The sequence below is a fragment of the Cherax quadricarinatus genome, chromosome 26 (assembly GCF_038502225.1).
Source record: "Cherax quadricarinatus isolate ZL_2023a chromosome 26, ASM3850222v1, whole genome shotgun sequence".
In the NCBI taxonomy this organism is placed as follows: domain Eukaryota; kingdom Metazoa; phylum Arthropoda; class Malacostraca; order Decapoda; family Parastacidae; genus Cherax; species Cherax quadricarinatus.
Window position 1 is genome coordinate 4,732,224 of NC_091317.1, and position 20,305 is coordinate 4,752,528.

Here is a 20,305-nt window from a genome sequence, read left to right on the forward strand (position 1 = left end):
ATTCAGGGAAACCGGCAGGCCGGACTTGAGTTCTGGAGATGGGAAGTACAGTGCCTGCACTCTGAAGGAGGGGTGTTAATGTTGCAGTTTAAAAACTGTAGTGTAAAGCACCCTTCTGGCAAGACAGTGATGGAGTGAATGATGGTGAAAGTTTTTCTTTTTCGGGCCACCCTGCCTTGGTGGGAATCGGCCGGTGTGATAATAAAAAAAATAAAAATATATATATATATATATATATATATATATACATATATCTATATATATATATATATATATATATATATATATATATATATATATATATATATACATATATATATATATGTCGTGCCGAATATGTAAAACTGGTCAATTAGCAAAAACTCATTTAAAATTAAGTCCTTTTTAAAATTTTCTCTTATACGTTTAAAGATATATTTTTTATCAATAATGTTAATGTAAAAACTTTTAATTTTGCACCAAAAGAATCTTAGAAAACTCGCCTAACCTTATTATAACAAGAACAATTTATTTTAGCCTAACCCAACTATATATATTTTAAATTTGTTTACAATAATTTAATACTAAACAAACAGAGTGAAATATATTTTTTTCGTTAGGTTCAGAATGATTTTGGCGAAATTATTGCATACACAAATTTTCACTTGTCTTATATGGCAAGATAAGCGTAGCTATTTAAGCCAAGATCTCAAGTTCTGCCTATTCGGCACGACATATGTATATATATATATATATACCTGGAGAGAGTTCCGGGGGTCAATGCCCCCGCGGCCCGGTCTGTGACCAGGCCTCCTTAGGTCAGTGTCCCAGTATGCGACCCACACCAGTCGATTAACACACAGGTACCCATTTTTTACTGATGGGGAACATAGACAACAGGTGGAAAGAAACACGTCCAATGTTTCTACTCTGGCTGGGAATCGAACCCAGGCCCTCGCCGTGTGATGCGAGAGCGTTAACCACCAGGCCACCAAAGCCCTTATATATATATATATAGTCTCAGACCTCCGGACGATGGAAAGCAGGATGAAAGACATTGACACACACGATGCCTTCTACCTACTCACCAGGTGCCTGTCAACGTCAAAACTTACCTATTTTCTGAGATGCTCCCCAGCCTTCAGCAGTCCAAAACTCAAGGAATATGACTCTCTCCTGAAGGCCATGCTAGAGAGTGTATTGAATCTTTCCCTTGACGATGGACAGTGGTTGCAAGCCTCACTTCCGGTCAGGCTTGGAGGGCTAGGAGTACGCAGATCCTCCCAGATTGCTCTACCAGCTTTCCTATCCTCTTCCATTGCATCAAACGAGTTGATAAGACAAATTCTTCCTGACACCCTCAGTGACTCAGCAGGAATAGAAGACCCTAGCTATGTCAGTGCCATCACCGAATGGGAGACTCTTGCTGCTCCAGCACCAAACCCTAGTGCAGCACTGGCTCACAAACAGTCAAGCTGGGATAGCCCAATTACTGAAAAGGTGCTTGCCAACATGCTCAGGGCTGCAACATCAGATAGGGAGATTGCCCGTCTCCAGGCTGTGAGTGCACATCACTCCGGGGACTTCCTCCAAACAGTTCCCATATCGGCAATGGGAACGCGACTCGACCCTAAGACCCTCCGTATTGCAGTGGCTCTGCGCCTTGCTGCCCCAATTCACACAGAATATATGTGTATTTGCGGCGAAGTGCAAGCAGACCAATACGGTCTACATGGTCTTAACTGTTCCAAAACCAAGGGCTGGCATGCAAAACACAATGAGGTCAACGACATCATTAAGAGAACCCTTGCTACAGCTGGATGCCCTGCCGAGAGGGAGCCACGATCACTTGCAGCAAACAATACCCACAACCCAGCAAACCGCCCCGACGGGATCACCATCTATCCTTGGAAGAATGGCAAGCTCTTAGCATGGGACTATACCTGTGTGTCCACACTGGCTGACACCTATATCCATCACAGTGTGGGGCGACAGGGAGGAGCTGCTGACCACAGGGAGGAGTACAAGATCAGCAAGTACAGGGACATTAGCCAACAGTATCAATTTGTCCCAGTGGGATCGGAGACCTTGGGATCATGGGGAAAAAATGCCACACGTTTCCTTAAAGAATTGGGTTCCAGACTCATCGACACCACCAGGGACCCAAGGGCAGCCACTTTCATGTTCCAGCGCCTCAGCGTCGCCATCCAGAGGGGAAATGCTTGCTGCATACTTGGCTCACGTCCAGCCTCGGAGGAGCTGGAGGAAATTCATCATCTTTGATACATTGTGCCATTGTATTCATGTTTATGTTTTTTTCTGTAAATGTATTTTGTTTATTAATAAATGTTCACATAGAATAAAAAATATATAGGGGGTGGTAGGAGAAGAAAATATTCAAACAGCTCCGGGGAGAACCTTGAGTTTTCTCTGAGGTACGTTTATTGTCTTCTCTGAGGATGAGGGTCCCCATTCCAGCTATAGAGGTGGTACTTCCCTATATATTATAAAAAAAAAAAAAAAAAAAAAAAAATATATATATATATATATATATATATATATATATATATATATATATATATATATATATATATATATATATATATATATATATATATATATGATCAACTGAAATACCATTGTTGCAGTTGATCACTGATTTTGTGAGCCTTGTCGAACTATGTGTTCGTTAGAACTGTTTTAGTTTCGAAAACAACAAATATAAATAAGTGTTCGTGCTGACCATTAGCTCACCCCTTAGTGCAGTATTATGGCTGCGGTACGTTGATGACATTTTGGTCATTATACCCAAAAATCCAGATGTACGTGATATCCTCAACACCATCAACACGCCGGAACCTACTATTAAGTTTGCACCAGAGGAAGAGAAGGACAACTAACTATCATTTCTCGTTGATCTTCCACTCACTGGCGAAAATAAACTTTCTTTTAAAGTCTACCGTAAACCTACCTACAAGAACGATCTTCTACATTTCTTCTCTCACCATGACACCAGAACTAAAAGAGGAGCAGTTATAGGCTTCTTTCTGAGAGCTTACAGAATTTCCAGTCCGCAGTTCTTCGAGGAAGAACGTACATGCATAACACATTCTTTTAGTTCACTATACTTCCCCCTACACCTCATACGTGACTGCAGGAAACGTTCGACACGTATCCTCAACAAGACCAACGATAATCAACTTGAAGAAAAGCTTTCAAGTTACATTGTTTTATCGGTCAGAGACATTGCAACTAAAGCTCCAAAATTTTTTGACAGAAAACTAGCTAAAACATCCACCAGCTTTTCAGCTACTATTAAAATCCTAGTACAAAAAAAAAAAAAAAACATGTGGGGTGTGTGACAAAGTATATGTGGGGGAAACAGCCAGATCTCTGGATGTTAGGATCAAGAAACACAAAAACGCTTGCAGCAATGACTACCGTAAAAACGCGTGTGTTCAACATAGGGACGATGTTGGACACCTCATGACATTCAGTGAGGCTAGACTAGTAATTAAGGGAGACGATTTACGACGGCGAAAGTGCATAGAAGCTTCCCTAATTGCGGTCAGTAACATTATCCATCAAAAGTCCGGCATTTACACTATCTCCAAATTGCTAATCAACAAGATATTATCCATTTTGGAGACCGCTGTAACATGATGTCGACAGGTCCTTCTCCAACCCGTCTCTCCATAATTACTACTACTACTACTACTACTACTACCACTACTAGTACTGAAGATTGAGATATTTATGCAACATATGGGAATCTTTATTTCGCCACACAGTGGCTTCATCAGTCCAATACAAATCAAAAGAGTGAAAGGAGAGGAGGAGTTTGAGGTAATCAGTCCCTCAGCCTTTGGACGAAGACCTACTTCGACTGGTGGATGGTACCCTTATGACCCCGCCTCCTCCTGACTACAGTATATAAACCACTTCTACGGCCCTATGCTGTACTTTCTGCTAGATTGATGGACTGAACACATCGACTCCAGGCTGAGGGACTGATTACCTCAAACTCCTCCTCTCCTTTCACCCTTCTGATTTGTATTGGCCTGATGAAGCCACTGTGTGGCGAAAAGTTTCTTCAATAAAGATTCCCATATGTTGCATAAGTGTCTCAATCTTCAACTTGTCGGTTTTAAACCATTTATCACACTGCTAGTGCTGCCCATGCGACATTTCACCCGACTCCTGGCACTATAAATACTCGTTTTCTTAGTTATCTCTGTATTAGGACTGAAGAAGCCACTCGTGACGAAACGTTTCCTTTAATAAATGTCCTGAACTGAACTGTATAAGTATCATTTTACTAGATATAACTTTCTCAGCCTTTTAAAAAAACAAATGGATGGTTAAAATTTCTCACATGAATAAACAGATCATTATAATCTTGTCCATTTGTAATGCTATATTTATGGTGTCGTAATCTTAGTTCAAGACTTTTACAAGTGTGACCGTAATAAACTGTATCACATATTTTACAATGAATCTTTCAGACACAACCGTCAGCAATTCTGGGGGAAATTTTTATCCATTTTTTTTCACTGTATCAAGATTTTTAAATGCAACTTCGATATTAAAATTCTTAAAACAGAAGGCATATCAACCAAGTTTTCATGGTATGGGAGAACCAACATATTTTTTGTTGAAAGATTGGTTGTCCTAATTCCTTATCACGACCTTATTCAACTATAAATATGTTGGTTCTCTCTTACAATGAAAACGTTGTTGATATGCCTTTTCTACTTAAGAATTTTAATATCAAAGTTGTATTTAAAAATCTTGATAAAGTAAAAAAAAATGATAAAAAAAAAAATACCCCAGAAATGTTGACGGCTGTGTCTACAAGATTCCTTGTAAAGTGTGTGATAACGTTTATTACGGTCAAACTTGTAAAAGTCTTGAACTAAGATTAAAACAATATAAATATAGAAGAGGACAACATTCTGATGCTCTGTTTATTCATGTGAGATATTTTAACCATCCAACTGAATTACAAAAGGCTGAGAAAGTTGTATCTAGTAAGTCCATGGTTAGGTTAGGTTAGGTAAGGTTCGTCAGGAAACAGAATAAATGTTTCCTGACGCGGGCCTAAGTCAGATGATGACCCGCCTTTGGAGCTTTGGCCATCTGACCGAGGCCTTCCTCTGGCTTACCGGTCCATCCCTTTAAAAATTATGGTCATTTATAATCATATTTTTATATTTAAGTCCATAGTCAAGAATCAAGTCTTATAAGAAATAGTTTTGAAAATAAATTGGATTCACTTATAATTAATAAAATTTTGGGAAAATTTAAGATACATTATCATAAAAAGATATGAGTTCCTGTTAATCTTTTATTTTTTTAATTCATTGATAATGTAAGAAATCACGAAAGCGTTTGGCATGTATATATGTATATATATATGTCGTGCCGAATAGGCAGAACTTGCGATCTTGGCTTAAATAGCAACGTTCATCTTGCCTTATAAGACAAGTGAAAATTTGTGTATACAATAATTTCGCCAAAATCATTCTGAACCTAACGAAGAAAGTATATTTCATTGTGTTTGTTTAGCATTAAATTATTGTAAACAAATCTAAAATATATTTAGTTGGGTTAGGCGAAAATAAATTGCTCTTGTTATAATAAGGTTAGGTAAGTTTTCTAAGATTCTTTTGGAGCAAAATTAAAAATGTTTACATTAACATTAATGAAAAAAAATATATCTTTAAATGTATAAGAGAAAATTTTAGAAAGGACTTAATTTTAAATGAGTTCTTGCTAATTGACCAGTTTTACATATTCGGCAGGACACACACACACACACACACACACACACATATATATATATATATATATATATATATATATATATATATATATATATATATATATATATATATATATATATATATATATATATATATATATATATATATATATATATATATATATATATAATATATATATATATATATATATATATATATATATATATATATATATATATATATATATATATATATATATTATATATATATATATATATATATATATATATATATATATATATATATATATATATATATATATATATATATATATATATATATATATATATATTATATATATATATATATATATATATATATATATATATATATATATATATATATATATATATATATATATATATATATATATATATATATATATATATATATATATATATATATATATCCACAATGCCAGACTGGTGTTGTGGATTAAGTACTCGGTACTCTGATGCCGAGTTCTGTTGTGGACAGAGAGATAATTTTTGTAGATGATCTCGCATTGAATTTCCTTAAGTCTTCTCTTACAATTAAATACACTTATCGTTTACTTTAGTCCCAATAGGCCTTTATTTGGGATTACGATATTCTTGACTGGTGGTGAACAATGTCACGCTGCATTAATGACCCTTGTGGTTCGAAAGGCTTCAAACAAAATCAACCAACCAACCAATCGTTTTCTAGACCTCTCTGATGCTGTCTGATATTATTCATTAATAATCTTATTTATTTTTACAATAAAGCTTTCTGAAATTATATATTTCATTATGTATTGTCCAACATGATCCTCATAAGAATCTCTGAATTTACAAGACATACACAATCATCGCTGAAAAGTTCTCTGTGTCCAGGAAATAGAAAAGATGTTAGCAAGTGGTTAAGCATTTGTTGATTTATTCATGAAGTGTGCGAAACATCTACAGTAGGTCATTTATTTAATGTTTAGAAAGTTTATGTGTATGTTTAAAAATCCAAGTCATTCATCTACATGTACAGTTCAGTATGATGTATTTTGTAGAGTCCTGTTATGAAGGCCTCAAAAGTTTCTTTCTTTTGGTACGTTGGTGTTCACAAGTCTCGTAATTAACTTTTTCCGGTGTCTAAGAGTTTATGAAGTTCTTGTCCATCATAGAGTGCTGACATCTGGATATCTTTAATGCGGATTTCTTCTTGTTTTTATAATTTTGATGTAAAGGTCTCCAATGGTTCTCCATAATTCGAAGTTTCGATGTGTAATCTCTCCAGGTTCGTGACATACGACAGTTCTGGTACTGGTGTGTTGGATGACTGGGGCCCCTATTGCTCTGAGAACTGTGAGTCGTCACTGAAAATAAAGTAATATGAGTACATAAATAGAATGGTATAAAATTTGGGCTGTGAGACATAAAAATATATTATACATTTCATAATTTAGATAAGTTCTGGCAACTTTTAATGTATGATTTTTACTCTGTCTATAATCAGGTATTTGTTACGTTCTGTTGATGATACTTTTCCATAGTGATAAGTTAGCATATTTCACATTACATGCTGTTGTGATTTTATGCACAGTAAGACAAAAGTTACAAACCAGTTTCATTCCTGACTCTTTGACTTATGTACAAGCTAAGATGGCCACATAATATCCCATAAAAACATTCACCATCATGCAGTCAACTGCTGTCTCGCTAGAAATGTACAAACGTCATATATATACTTTTTTTGACACTGAAGATCTCCCACAGAGACTGGTTGATCGAACAAAAAAGAAGATTCACTATCATAAATTTTTACATTCACTGTCATTAACTTTTACAGTAACATTAATGAAAAAATATATCCTTAAGTGTATAAGAGAAAATTTTAGAAAGGACTTAAATTTTGAATGAGTTCTTGGTAATTGACCAATTTTACCTATTCGGCACGATATATATATATATATATATATATATATATATATATATATATATATATATATATATATATATATATATATATATATCTATTGATTTACTTACCTGTTTAGGCAGAGACTGGGACAATTAAGAGGGCGTCCTTCCTCTGACCAGTAACACCAGTACTTCCACCTACGATGCCTCCGGTTCCTCTGTGGCGTCCACGAAGATCTTCGAAAAAGAGATGAACTCACATAATACCTGGTTATAAAAGAGCATTATCATGTCGGTGACCTGATCTGCAAGTTAATAAGGTATCCCCTAAGTGGCTGCGTAATCTTTTGTCTGTCTCGGAACTTAAGTTTATAATCTTAGAACCCTCGTCTGATTGTCACGCTCTGAACACTGAAGTATACATACGACATACGTAGGTACAATCACATAGACGCATATGCAAAAGTTTACATAAATACATGAATACGATGCATACAGGTATGAATATGTACGCACACACATTCCTTTATGCAGGCAAAATATATATACACAAGCAAATGTACATACGTATATACATGCACACATAAATATGCATGCAAATATATGCAAACTTTACTGTACGCATGTATACTTATGCACAAGTGCACATCTAAATATGCATATATGAACAATTGTGTACATAAGAACACACATGCCAACAACAGTATATCCACTCGTATATGCACACAATCATACATATACAAAATTGTACATGCATATATGCCTACATAAATACACACAAACGTAAACATATTTTTTTCATTTTGCTATTGAATTTTATCTCCACTCTACACTATTCGTTTTGCGAGTATTGTAGTAGAGGAAGTTGTGCTTATGGAATAGGTGGATAGCTTGCACAGCAATCGGAATATATCTAGAGTCAACTGAATTCACGTCCAAGACGTGAATTACTTCTTATTATTTCCCAGTAATATTTTTTTCAGATACTGCAACACCGAGACTTACCTGAGACACCACTTGAGCCGCGGTCCTCAAGACTCACAGCCTTCAGACTGCCTTGGAATCCTCCAGATAAGCCTTTGCTGGCTCCACTAAATTCTGCGAATAAGACAAAGAGCTCAGTTTTGCTGTTGCTATTCAAACAAATCTAACCATTCATATATATATATATATATATATATATATATATATATATATATATATATATATATATATATATATATATATATATATATATGCATCAACATGAACTGAGGATTGTCAGCCCACAAGTAAAGGTATTGGAATGGTTAACAAGCAAATTAACAGTGGTGACATAACGGTTATCAAAATTACCAATAGGACTTCAGGGCAATATAAAGGAGTTAACATTCTGAATATGGATGTGTTTGGCAATTGATTTCACGCTAGTAAGTTTCGACGTCACAGCTTTGTTCACCCGTGTACCTGTCCCTGATTTGTTAACTTATCTGCAGGAAGAATTACATGTGTTACCCCTGACATTTGATAAGAACCTTATTATTGGGTTGATTAAGTTGTGTGTGGTTGACTGCAAGTTTGAATTTGAAGAGAAATATTACTCTCAAAGTCAGGAAAATGCTATTGGATATCCATTGTCTCCACTATTAATCAATTTTAAATGGAGTTTTTTCAGACTAAGCTGTTGAAAGATATCCTACCCTGTGAAGCTAAGTAGTTCACATATGTGGATGACATCATCCGTCTTTGGCCTAATTTTTTTTTATATTTTATTTAGAACATGACAGTACAAAAATATAATATATAAAACACATATTGTGCTATAACTGTAACACCATCCTACCTAAAGCTAACATTACACTTCACACTTACAACTCCGTGTGGGTGCACAACCCCTCCCCCCCTTGTTTCCTCATCCTATCACTTAACCCAAACCTGTTGGAGCTACCCAACAGAATTACACAGTGAACAACACTTATCTACACATTCCTCGAAATGATACATAACTTGTACCCTCAGATGCATCCATTTTCACCCCACATTGATGATGTAAGCGACCACTAGAAAACCATTACAGACCATGCAATTCATTGCACTGAACATATTACACACAGACATATTATACCCCCCCCCCCCGTGGTTATCCAACCACCCCACTATTTACCTAACATACTATAAACAATGGATGTTACCTAAACTGATTTCACATATCATTTACCTCCCAACTATGGTGTCTCAACCTTAACATTGATAAGGTTACAAAGAAACACTGACTTAAAAACAGGTAATTTACGTGAATACTAAAACAGACACATCATGTATGACTGAGTACTCGGCACAGGAATGAAACATAACATTTAACAAACAGGATAAGACATTTATACCTATGTTAACATTATCTCTTCACACTTTATTGCAACTCCCCTTAAACACAAAATTGTGTCTACACGTATATTAAAACTATACTATATCTTCGATATCACTAAAAAACTATGTTATCCTAAGAAGTTTGTAGAGCCTGCTATGTTGACAGCTAGGAAGACTTATCATAGAACTGAACCTAGAATAACCTCTAGTAACAAGAATGTGTTTGTGCTGCCAAACATAAAGAATTTATTAGTGCCCTGAAGAGACACAATATAAAAGTTGTTTTTAAGAATTCACAGACTGTTAAGAGTATGTTGATCAAGAAGTCCCCTAGGTGTAGGTGGTGTGTACAGGGCTGAGTGCTAAGGCTGCAGCTTGTCGTATGTGGGGCAAACTGGCAAATCTCTAAATGTTAGAACTACACAGCATCACTACTCTGTAAGGTCTGCTCAAGAATTCAACCACACACGAGTCTGTAATAATCTGGTCTGTAATAAAGTGGTTTGAAGTGGTTCCATACACTTCATAGCTAGAAAGAAATATTCTCGAGTCTGCAAATATTAAACATGATAAACATTCTTTATATAATGGCAGTAGTGGGTTGTTCAAGCAGGATTCGTTTATTATCGAGGCTATCGTGCACAGTCTTAAACCAGATTCTTATGTGAATGCTATGGATTGCCTTAGCTGCCTGGGTTCTACTCTTAGGAAATAGGGCATGAGGTTAGTGTTCCCTTTTGAGGCTCGACCATTAGTCTACCCTTTAGGTGGCTTGCCTGTTTTCCTTAAAGGTGTGGAATTTCTCTCAGACATACGACAGACACATCCATATTCAGAAAGTTAAGTCATTTATATTGCCCTGAAGTCCAGTTGATAATTTTGATAACCGTTATGTTACCAATGATAATTTCCTAGCTAACCACTCCATTACCTTTGCTTGTTGGCTGACTATTCTCTATTCTTAAAATACTGAAAGTGTCTGGCACTCAGCACTCGTATGCCTTGGCACTGTATGCTTCTCGCCTCTCCTCCTACCCTCAGTCTTACAAGAGTCCCTTGGAATGAATCTGCTGAGATTTCTTACTCATTTCCGCAACTTTGCAAGCTCCTGATGATGTACTGATTACAACACAAAAGGCCTATAGCTATTATTCAACTCACCCTGTGGTTGTTTTGCATATATATATATATATATATATATATATATATATATATATATATATATATATATATATATATATATAAATAAATATATATATATATATATATATATATATATATATATATATATATATATATATATATATATATATATATATATATATATATATATTTATTTATTTATATTTATATGAAAATCTGAAATAACAGTTACAATAGGTCGTACCTTTCTCGAAAGATAATGGAGAGGGTTCAAATGAGTAAAGGTAAAGTGCAAGCCAGCAGGTCTCACCACCACACCGTGGGGTAACAATAATGACATCTGAAACAAGCCACCAACTGTAAGCTTTGCAAATTTAGCATAGCCACCATCTGCAACTCAGTGCAAGTTTTCACAGAGGATTCATCTCACCCCACAGCCTGGTAAATACTTTAGTTAAGAAGTGATATGGATATAAAATTCTTAAGAGAATTTATATTTCTAAATGTATCCTTGTATAACTATTAAAATGGATATTTGCTTATCCCTCGCTGATCAGGTAATTCAGAGTATGCACTGTGCTTGCTCTCCCTCCTCCTTCTTCTTCTTCCTTCCTTATTAAGGAACTTCAACAACTTGGTTATTAGTACAATTAGACTGTTGCACAAAATTCTTCACACCAACACACAAAAATATTAATATCTTACCTCCGCTTCCTAAACCTTTTCCCCCTGGAAGGTCGAGAGAGGCTTCACCCTTAGAGCCAATAGTTCCTTCGCCAATCAAGACGCCAAGAACCTCTGAAAGAGTTAGGCAGTATCGCTTTAGGTATAAAGAAATAGGCAGCATGTTGAACACTAGAATTTCCCTGATTGTAAAGTACCCTTACGATACCATAAATCTTGGGTTGCAAATAAATAACTACATAACTACTTTCTTACCCAATTGTGCCAAGTTGTGTGTGTGTGTGTGTGTGTGTGTGTGTGTGTGTGTGTGTGTGTGTGTGTGTGTGTGTGTGTGTGTGTGTGTGTGTGTGTGTGTGTGTGTGTTAGGTAGCCTTTGGACGAGCAGTCGTATTAGGACCCCAAAGTGTCGTAAACGAGAATAAAAGTTTTTTTTTTTAGTAAAAATCTCGTTTTTTCAAGAGGCTTCAACTACATATTTTAATGGTCTAGATTATAGTGTTATCAAATAACCCTGTAATGCTAACTAAAATGCTAAATAATACGCATATAATCACAGGATGACCATCAGTTTCAGTATTGTCACTAAAATTATCACTACAACAACTTCTTACGTCTATCGTGAAGACTTACGTCTATCGTAACAACAACTTACGTGCGTCACTCTGAGCTGGTGCTCCCTCCTCCATCTTGGAGTGCAGTGCGCTGTCCAGGAAGGTGTCGCCAGTTCCATAGCCGATGAAATCTATGAATAACAAGCTCCAAATAAGAATGAGGATAAAATGTATAAAAACTGTCATTTTTTCTCCGTAAAAATAAGGTAAACAATGTTAATAGAAAATATAAATTAGCAAAATCCCGTTTACGGTTTCTTTTCCTACACTAACAAGGGAGCTGCTTATGGAAACCGTTTTTGTAACAACCAGTCCAAAGAAAATTTTTGTAGTAAATCTTTCCTTGCCATCCATACATTCCCTCTAAACAAAAGTAATTTGTCCTCCAAGAGTAGTTTGTCATATTTCATTAAGTTGAAACTTCTGAACCTAATTGAGCATGTTATGTATGGTTATTCTTACCAGAGCGAACAGGTTGAGGGACAACTACGATGTCTGGGGTTGGTAAGGCAGCAGCCAGACCGCACACCGCCATCATAAATGTCAGTTTCAGCTGTGACGATACAACATAAATTATTCAAGATATGTTTATGTGATATGTTTAGGAGAATTCTCTCTTAGAAACCAGTTATCAGTGTTTTAGGTCATAATTTTTTTTTTATTTAAGGCAATGCTTTATACTTACATTTTAAAAGTTTCTTGTTGTTCTCCGTCATCTGGTTCTTGGTAACATATTTCACTGAAGCCAATTATCTTAACAGTTTCATAGCTGGAACTTATACAATTAATTCTTCGCCTGTTCATTCAACATTTGTTGATCTCTTATGCGATGCCAGTGTGTTCATTTTCTTTCGTAGTGCACTTTCAATACATAATCATTGATATACCAATACAGAAATATAATTTATATAATTCTGACTGCTTTCATGTAACTGAAAGATATTGTACCAGCTATGTTACTATACCCATGTGATTTGGAATAGCTCCTAGAATTAAATCAAATGGTAAAAGACTAAATAAAAGAACTGTCTTTGCATTAAGTGAATGGATGTAAAATTAGCTAACATGCCCATGCACTCAGCCCCAGGCCCAGACTCGTGGAACTCTGTCTTCAATAAGAACCGCAAGAAATCCCTTTCGCGGACCCAAAGTATGCTATGGAGAAGGAGCATAGATACAGGTGAGATTTCAGAGTCATTAAAAAAACGGATATAGCCCCACTCCATAAAAGAGGCAGGCAACATACCCCCAGTGAAAAGTAGGGGCGCCATTAGTACACTAAGAGAAAACACAACAAGTGCCCGGGGCCCAAGACTGTTCAACAGCCTCCCACCAGGTTGTCTTCAAGAGGGAGCTGGACAGATACCTAAAGTCAGTGCCAGATCAGTCGGGCTGTGGTTCATACGTTGGACTACGTGCGATCAGCAGTAACAGCCTAGTTGATCAGGCCCTGATCCACCGGGAGGCCTGAGCATGGACCAGGCCGCGGGGGCGTTGATCCTCGAAATACCCTCCAGGTAGACTCCTGGTAGGTAGGTAGGTAGATGAAAAAGAAGACACGAATGCAACTCTTGATTATCTATGTCGCCGAAAACTTTCACTGGAAACAATGGATGGAATGAAGAGGAAATTTTTCGGTGTTTATCTCTCAGCCGCAGACGTAGGAACTGAACACTTCAAATCTTTCACTATCGCCAGGATGAAATTCGAATCCTTATTCAACTAAAGAATTCTGCTACGCAGGAGAAACATTGCGGCAATAAAGATACACGAGAATCGCGGATGATACTAGGATCTGCATGAGGCTGTCATCTGCTGAGGACGCGGTTAACCTCCAAGAAGATATAAACAAAGTTTTCCAGTTGGCAACGGTAAACAATATGATGTTCAATGAGGACAAATTCCAACTACTCCGTTATGGAAAACTGGAGGAGATAATAACTAGAACAGAGTATACTACTGACTCCGGCCATACAATAGAGCGGAAAAATAATGTAAGGGACCTGGGAGTAGTAATGTCTGAGGATCTCACTTTCAAGGATCACAACAGTGCCACGATCGCACGTGCAAAGAAAATGATAGGATGGATCATGAGAACTTTCAAAACGAGAGATGCCAAGCCAATGATGATCCTTTTCAAATCACTTGTTCTCTCTAGGCTGGAATACTGCTGTACATTAACATCTCCACTCAAAGCAGGTGAAATCGCAGATCTAGAGAGTGTACAGAGATCCTTTACTGCACGTATAAGTTCTGTCAAGCACCTTAACTACTGGGAACGCTTGGAAGCACTTGACTTGTACTCGTTGGAACCCAGGAGAGAGAGATATATCATAATCTACACTTGGAAAATCTTGAAAGGAATGGTCCCAAATCTGCACACAGAAATCACTCCCTACGAAAGTAAAAGACTGGGCAGGCGATGCAAAATGCCCCCAATAAAAAGTAGGGGCGCCATTGGTACACTAAGGGAAAACACCATAAGTGTCCGGGGCCCAAAACTGTTCAACAGCCTCCCATCAAGCATTAGGGAATTGCCAATAAACCCCTGGCTGCCTTCAAGAGAGAGCTGGACAGATACCTAAAGTCAGTGCCGGATCAGCCAGGCTGTGGCTCGTACGTTGGACTGCGTGCGGCCAGCAGTAACAGCCTAGTTGATCAGGCCCTGATCCATCGGGAGGCCTGGTCATGGACCGGGCCGCGGGGGCGTTGATCCCCGGAGTAACCTCCAGGTGTCTTAGCCACCAATTTAGCAGAATTACATATCATTAATATAATAGTGGAAAATTATTAATGAGCTACACAAGTAGTTTAATGGTGTGTAACAACGTCACTGAGATAATTATCGAAAATGTTCACTTCCTACTCTACTCTACTTCCTATATCAGTAAGTATGTTTTTGTATGATCCACATGAATTTAACACATGTTTTCACATATAATAATAATAATAATAATAATAATAAAGGATCAAAATGTTAAATAAATTCAGTAATGAAACTTAAGACATAATTATAACAAGCTGTATAGCCCTTGTGGTTTAGAGCTTCTTTTTTATTATAATAATAATAATAATTATAACATAATGTGATGTATAAATTTTAGTAAAATTTTCGAAACTGAATTAACATTAAAAAAGAACAAGTTTAAACACCTCACAACTTTACCATGATAGTTGCCTTCGATCGAGTGGAACTCGATGTTAAGACCAGGAGAAGAGAACACCGGATGACCTGGGAACAAAGAGTGACCCGTTATAAAGGCTGACAGGCTAATTATCGCCAAGGTCTTATCCTTCAGACGTTTATAAACGCCTACGTATCTCCGTGATATTATTGGCAACACAGGGTAATTGCAATATTTTAATTATGCTTTTGTTTTTCGACGTATTGCTCATGTTAAGTATCTCATTATAAGGTTATAATTTCTTGACACATTTGTTTAAAATAGTTTACAAACGTACAGTAGGTGGCATGTGGTGAAAAATTGACATTAAAGGCGTTTTAATATTAATAATAAAGTAAGTATATTAATATTTGTTTTAATGATTCATTTAATAAATAAAACAGGAAGCAGTAATAATAAAATACTCTTTATGTTGTCATTTTTAATATAATTCAATGGTATTCTTCTTAATTTTAGATTAGAGCAAAACGATCATTAGCTCTGCTTGCCGTAAAGCTTTTGCAATAATTCTGTCTGAAATGTTAGGAGAGCAAAGTTGTGCAATCTTTCTTTACCTTGATGTTTTCTTGGGAAGGTTTTAATTCTATTCGCAGCAAAGATCCTTTCCTCTACATATGAAGTTGTTGCTGTAACAGACAAACCATTCATGTACAGTGAAATTTTTTTTTTCTTCAAATGAATGATTTGTTTCTGATTATCAGGGGTGAGAAGCACTAAGATGGCTAGAGTGTTAAACCACTTACATAAATTATTAGATAAAAATACAGTGCTGGGAGCAACATGACCACATACCTCACAGTACCACTGTTCAGTGACATTTGGCAATAAGACCATTCTCCTGCGCAAACTAGAGAGGTAGTCTAGAATTTTGTGCATAATCTGTGAAATTTAATGTTCTTATTGAAAGTGCCAGGAATGTGGATTGAACCATTGGATAGCACCTGAATGGAAATTTAATCGAAAACAGAGTAGTTATTGACGCGGAACTTCAGTCACAGATAGAGAAGGAAAAGTAGAAGTGGCGTGATATACTGAAGAGAATCCTTCAGTGCATAAAATTCCTTGCGACAGAGAACCTGGCTTTGCGAGGACACAGGAAGTCATTTCAGCTGGACGATGACTCCAATGTGGGAAATTTCCTTGGCTTACTAAAACTACTAGCCAGGTCTTATCTTTCACCGGGTGTCCAGAACGAATTCATCCACATAATGGCTTCCACTGTTCGCCAGATTTTACTGAGAATCATTCCTAAAATCAAGTACTTTGGTCTCATGTTCAAATCGAATCCTGATCAGGCATACCGTGAACAGATGTCAGATGTAGTGAGGTAGGTGAAAGATGATTTTGAGAGGAAAAATAGTCCGTTTTAGAGAGTTCTTCCTTGGTTTTATCCAGTTAAGCCAGAAGGATTCTGAGGGCATAATTGAAGACATTGTGAAACAGCTAGAGAAGAACGAAATGGAACTACTAGATTGTCGGTTTAACACTTAGTGGATGTACATGCAGCCATTCGCTGCATGTACATGCAGCCATTCGCTGCATGTACGCTCGCATTGACCGTATTCATTAGAGGCTGCAGGAACCAATCATGAACTTTCACGATGCTACCCTGGATTTGAAGCTCCCCGAGATCATTTTGATGATGAAAGAGAGATGTTGGGCAGTAAATCACTCGAAGAAGGACTCGGTCTCTGTCAAGAATGGAATATTGAAGCTGAGACGAGAGAAACGAATGGCTGATTAGAACTCGAGAGACGGTGGGTTAACAACCAAGGAGGAAATTAAAAGAATCATGAAGGGAACACTCGACCGTCTTTACAGAGAAATGGATGAAAGATTCACTCGTTTGCATGGCACTGACACCAAATTTTCGCACTGACGTGCAAAAATTTGGGGGAATTGTAGTTCTGATGTTGATGGATAGCAGCTATATGAAGAAATTTTGGATTGCGGAAGGTTGCTATAAAGTCGGGCCAACATGAAAATATCAAGAGCTGAAGAGTTTCTCGAATTTATTGTTCAGTATGGAGATGAGAGCATCTTTCCCAATCATAACATTGCTATTCAGATCATGCTAACCGCCGCAGTTTCCAACACCAGCTGTGAGAGATCATGCAGCAAGTTAAAACTAATAATTTCGTATTTGAGATCGTCTGTGGGTCAAGACTCTGTGATTATCTATGCTGAGTGTAGAAAGAGAAGAAACTGAATCTGAGCACATCATAGACCAATTTGCAACAGTGACATTAAAGGAGAGGTTTGGGATACTGGAAGAGTGGAATGATATCTAAACTATCGTATATGAGCAATTCTGCTATGATGGTGATTATGTGTGAATGAGGGTGAAAGTATTGCTTCTCTTTTTGGGTCACACTGCCTCTGTGGGAGACGGCCGACGTATTGAAAAAAAGAATATAAAAATACATATAAAGAAAGATCACAGTTAGCAGGATTCGAAACTATTACTGGGGACGGTCAAGATTCCCAGAGAGCGCTCTAGTCCGCTCTGCCACACAAATGCCACATAGACTGGGCAGCCTGGTTCACAAGTCATGTTTCTTTCCCAGCCCACGCACGTCAGTGAGCCTCAAGCATGGATTCAAGCTATTTCAATCATGTTCTGTATGTTCTGACCTTTCGAGCGATTTTTATATCAACGCACCACGCAGAAACAAGCTGGAATGTACAAAGAAAGATCGCAGTCAGCAAAATTCGAAACTACTACTGAGGACATGTATATATATATATATATATATATATATATATATATATATATATATATATATATATATATATATATATATATATATATATGTATATATATATATATATATATATATATATATATATATATATATATATATATATATATATATATATATATATATATATATATATATATATATATATATTTTATTATCACACTGGCCGATTCCCACCAAGGCAGGGTGGCCCGAAAAAGAAAAACTTTCACCATCATTCACTCCATCACTGTCTTGCCAGAAGGGTGCTTTACACTACAATTTTTAAACTGCAACATTAACACCCCTCCTTCAGAGTGCAGGCACTGTACTTCCCATCTCCAGGACTCAAGTCCGGCCTGCCGGTTTCCCTGAACCCCTTCATAAATGTTACTTTGCTCACACTCCAACAGCACGTCAAGTATTAAAAACCATTTGTCTCCATTCACTCCTATCAAACACGCTCACGCATGCCTGCTGGAAGTCCAAGCCCCTCGCACACAAAACCTCCTTTACCCCCTCTCTCCAACTTTTCCTAGGCCGACCCCTACCCCGCCTTCCTTCCACTACAGACTGATACACTCTTGAAGTCATTCTGTTTCGCTCCATTCTCTCTACATGTCCGAACCACCTCAACAACCCTTCCTCAGCCCTCTGGACAACAGTTTTGGTAATCCCGCACCTCCTCCTAACTTCCAAACTACGAATTCTCTGCATTATATTCACACCACACATTGCCCTCAGACATGACATCTCCACTGCCTCCAGCCTTCTCCTCGCTGCAACATTCATCACCCATGCTTCACACCCATATAAGAGCGTTGGTAAAACTATACTCTCATACATTCCCCTCTTTGCCTCCAAGGACAAAGTTCTTTGTCTCCACAGACTCCTAAGTGCACCACTCACTCTTTTCCCCTCATCAATTCTATGATTCACCTCATCTTTCATAGACCCATCCGCTGACACGTCCACTCCCAAATATCTGAATACATTCACCTCCTCCATACTCTCTCCCTCCAATCTGATATTCAATCTTTCATCACCTAATCTTTTTGTTATCCTCATAACCTTACTCTTTCCTGTATTCACCTTTAATTTTCTTCTTTTGCACACCCTACCAAATTCATCCACCAATCTCCGCAACTTCTCTTCAGAATCTCCCAAGAGCACAGTGTCATCATATATATATATATATATATATATATATATATATATGTATATATATATATATATATATATATATACAAGATCTTCTCATAACGGTTTCCCTGCTAACGTAGTGTCTTTCATTGAAATCATTCCTTAGAGTTGTTTACGTGAAGACAACAGCAATACAAGAATATCAAGTTTGGAGTTTTATAAAGCTGAATGTGACCGACAAAGGCAAACAATAAAGTTGCTAAACAACGTGAAATAATGTTAATGGTTCCAGCACAGGGGTGTATCTACGTAAAACAGCGCCTATGGCAAGAGATGAAATTTCTCCCCTGTCCAGACATCTGACACCCATCTTTTAGATAACTTTACCATAAACTCATTCCAAAAATACAAGCCAAGCTTGTTAATCTTTTAATTAACAAATTGACTCTACATGAAAATTACAACTGCACCTTCCTTAAAGTGCAGGCATTGTACCTCCCACCTCCAGGACTCAAGTTCGGCGAACCGGTTTCCCTGAATCCCTTCATAAAACAGCTCGCCATGTCCTAAATGCCATATGTCTCTATTGACTCCTGTTTAACACGCTCACACATGCCTGCTGCATGTCCAAGCCCCTTGCACACAAAACCCTTTTTTACCACCTCCATCCATCCTTTCCTAGGACGACCCCTACCCCTTCTTCCCTCCACTACTGATTTATACACACTCCAAGTCATCTTGCTCCATCCTCTCTAAATGACCAATTCACCTCAACAA

The 20,305-nt window shown here is 37.1% G+C and overlaps 1 protein-coding gene across 2 annotated transcripts in view; it reads right to left on the reverse strand.

Moving 5' to 3' along the window:
* Window positions 1–6,673: 6,673 nt before the first annotated feature.
* The window catches only part of LOC128691625 (uncharacterized), a 29,159-nt gene continuing 15,527 nt past the window's right edge, over window positions 6,674–20,305 (reverse strand). The window contains exons 2-9 of one of the 2 annotated variants that reach the window (XM_053780460.2): window positions 15,626–15,691; window positions 12,922–13,012; window positions 12,501–12,590; window positions 11,870–11,962; window positions 11,409–11,504; window positions 8,681–8,773; window positions 7,805–7,912; window positions 6,674–7,131 (exon numbers count right to left, since the gene is read on the reverse strand). In XM_053780460.2, coding sequence (XP_053636435.2) covers window positions 7,809–7,912; window positions 8,681–8,773; window positions 11,409–11,504; window positions 11,870–11,962; window positions 12,501–12,590; window positions 12,922–13,012; window positions 15,626–15,691 — 633 coding nt within the window. In that variant the 3' untranslated portion in view covers window positions 6,674–7,131; window positions 7,805–7,808. The remainder of the gene's footprint in view (window positions 7,132–7,804; window positions 7,913–8,680; window positions 8,774–11,408; window positions 11,505–11,869; window positions 11,963–12,500; window positions 12,591–12,921; window positions 13,013–15,625; window positions 15,692–20,305) is intronic. The other variant, XM_053780461.2, reaches the window with a different exon arrangement.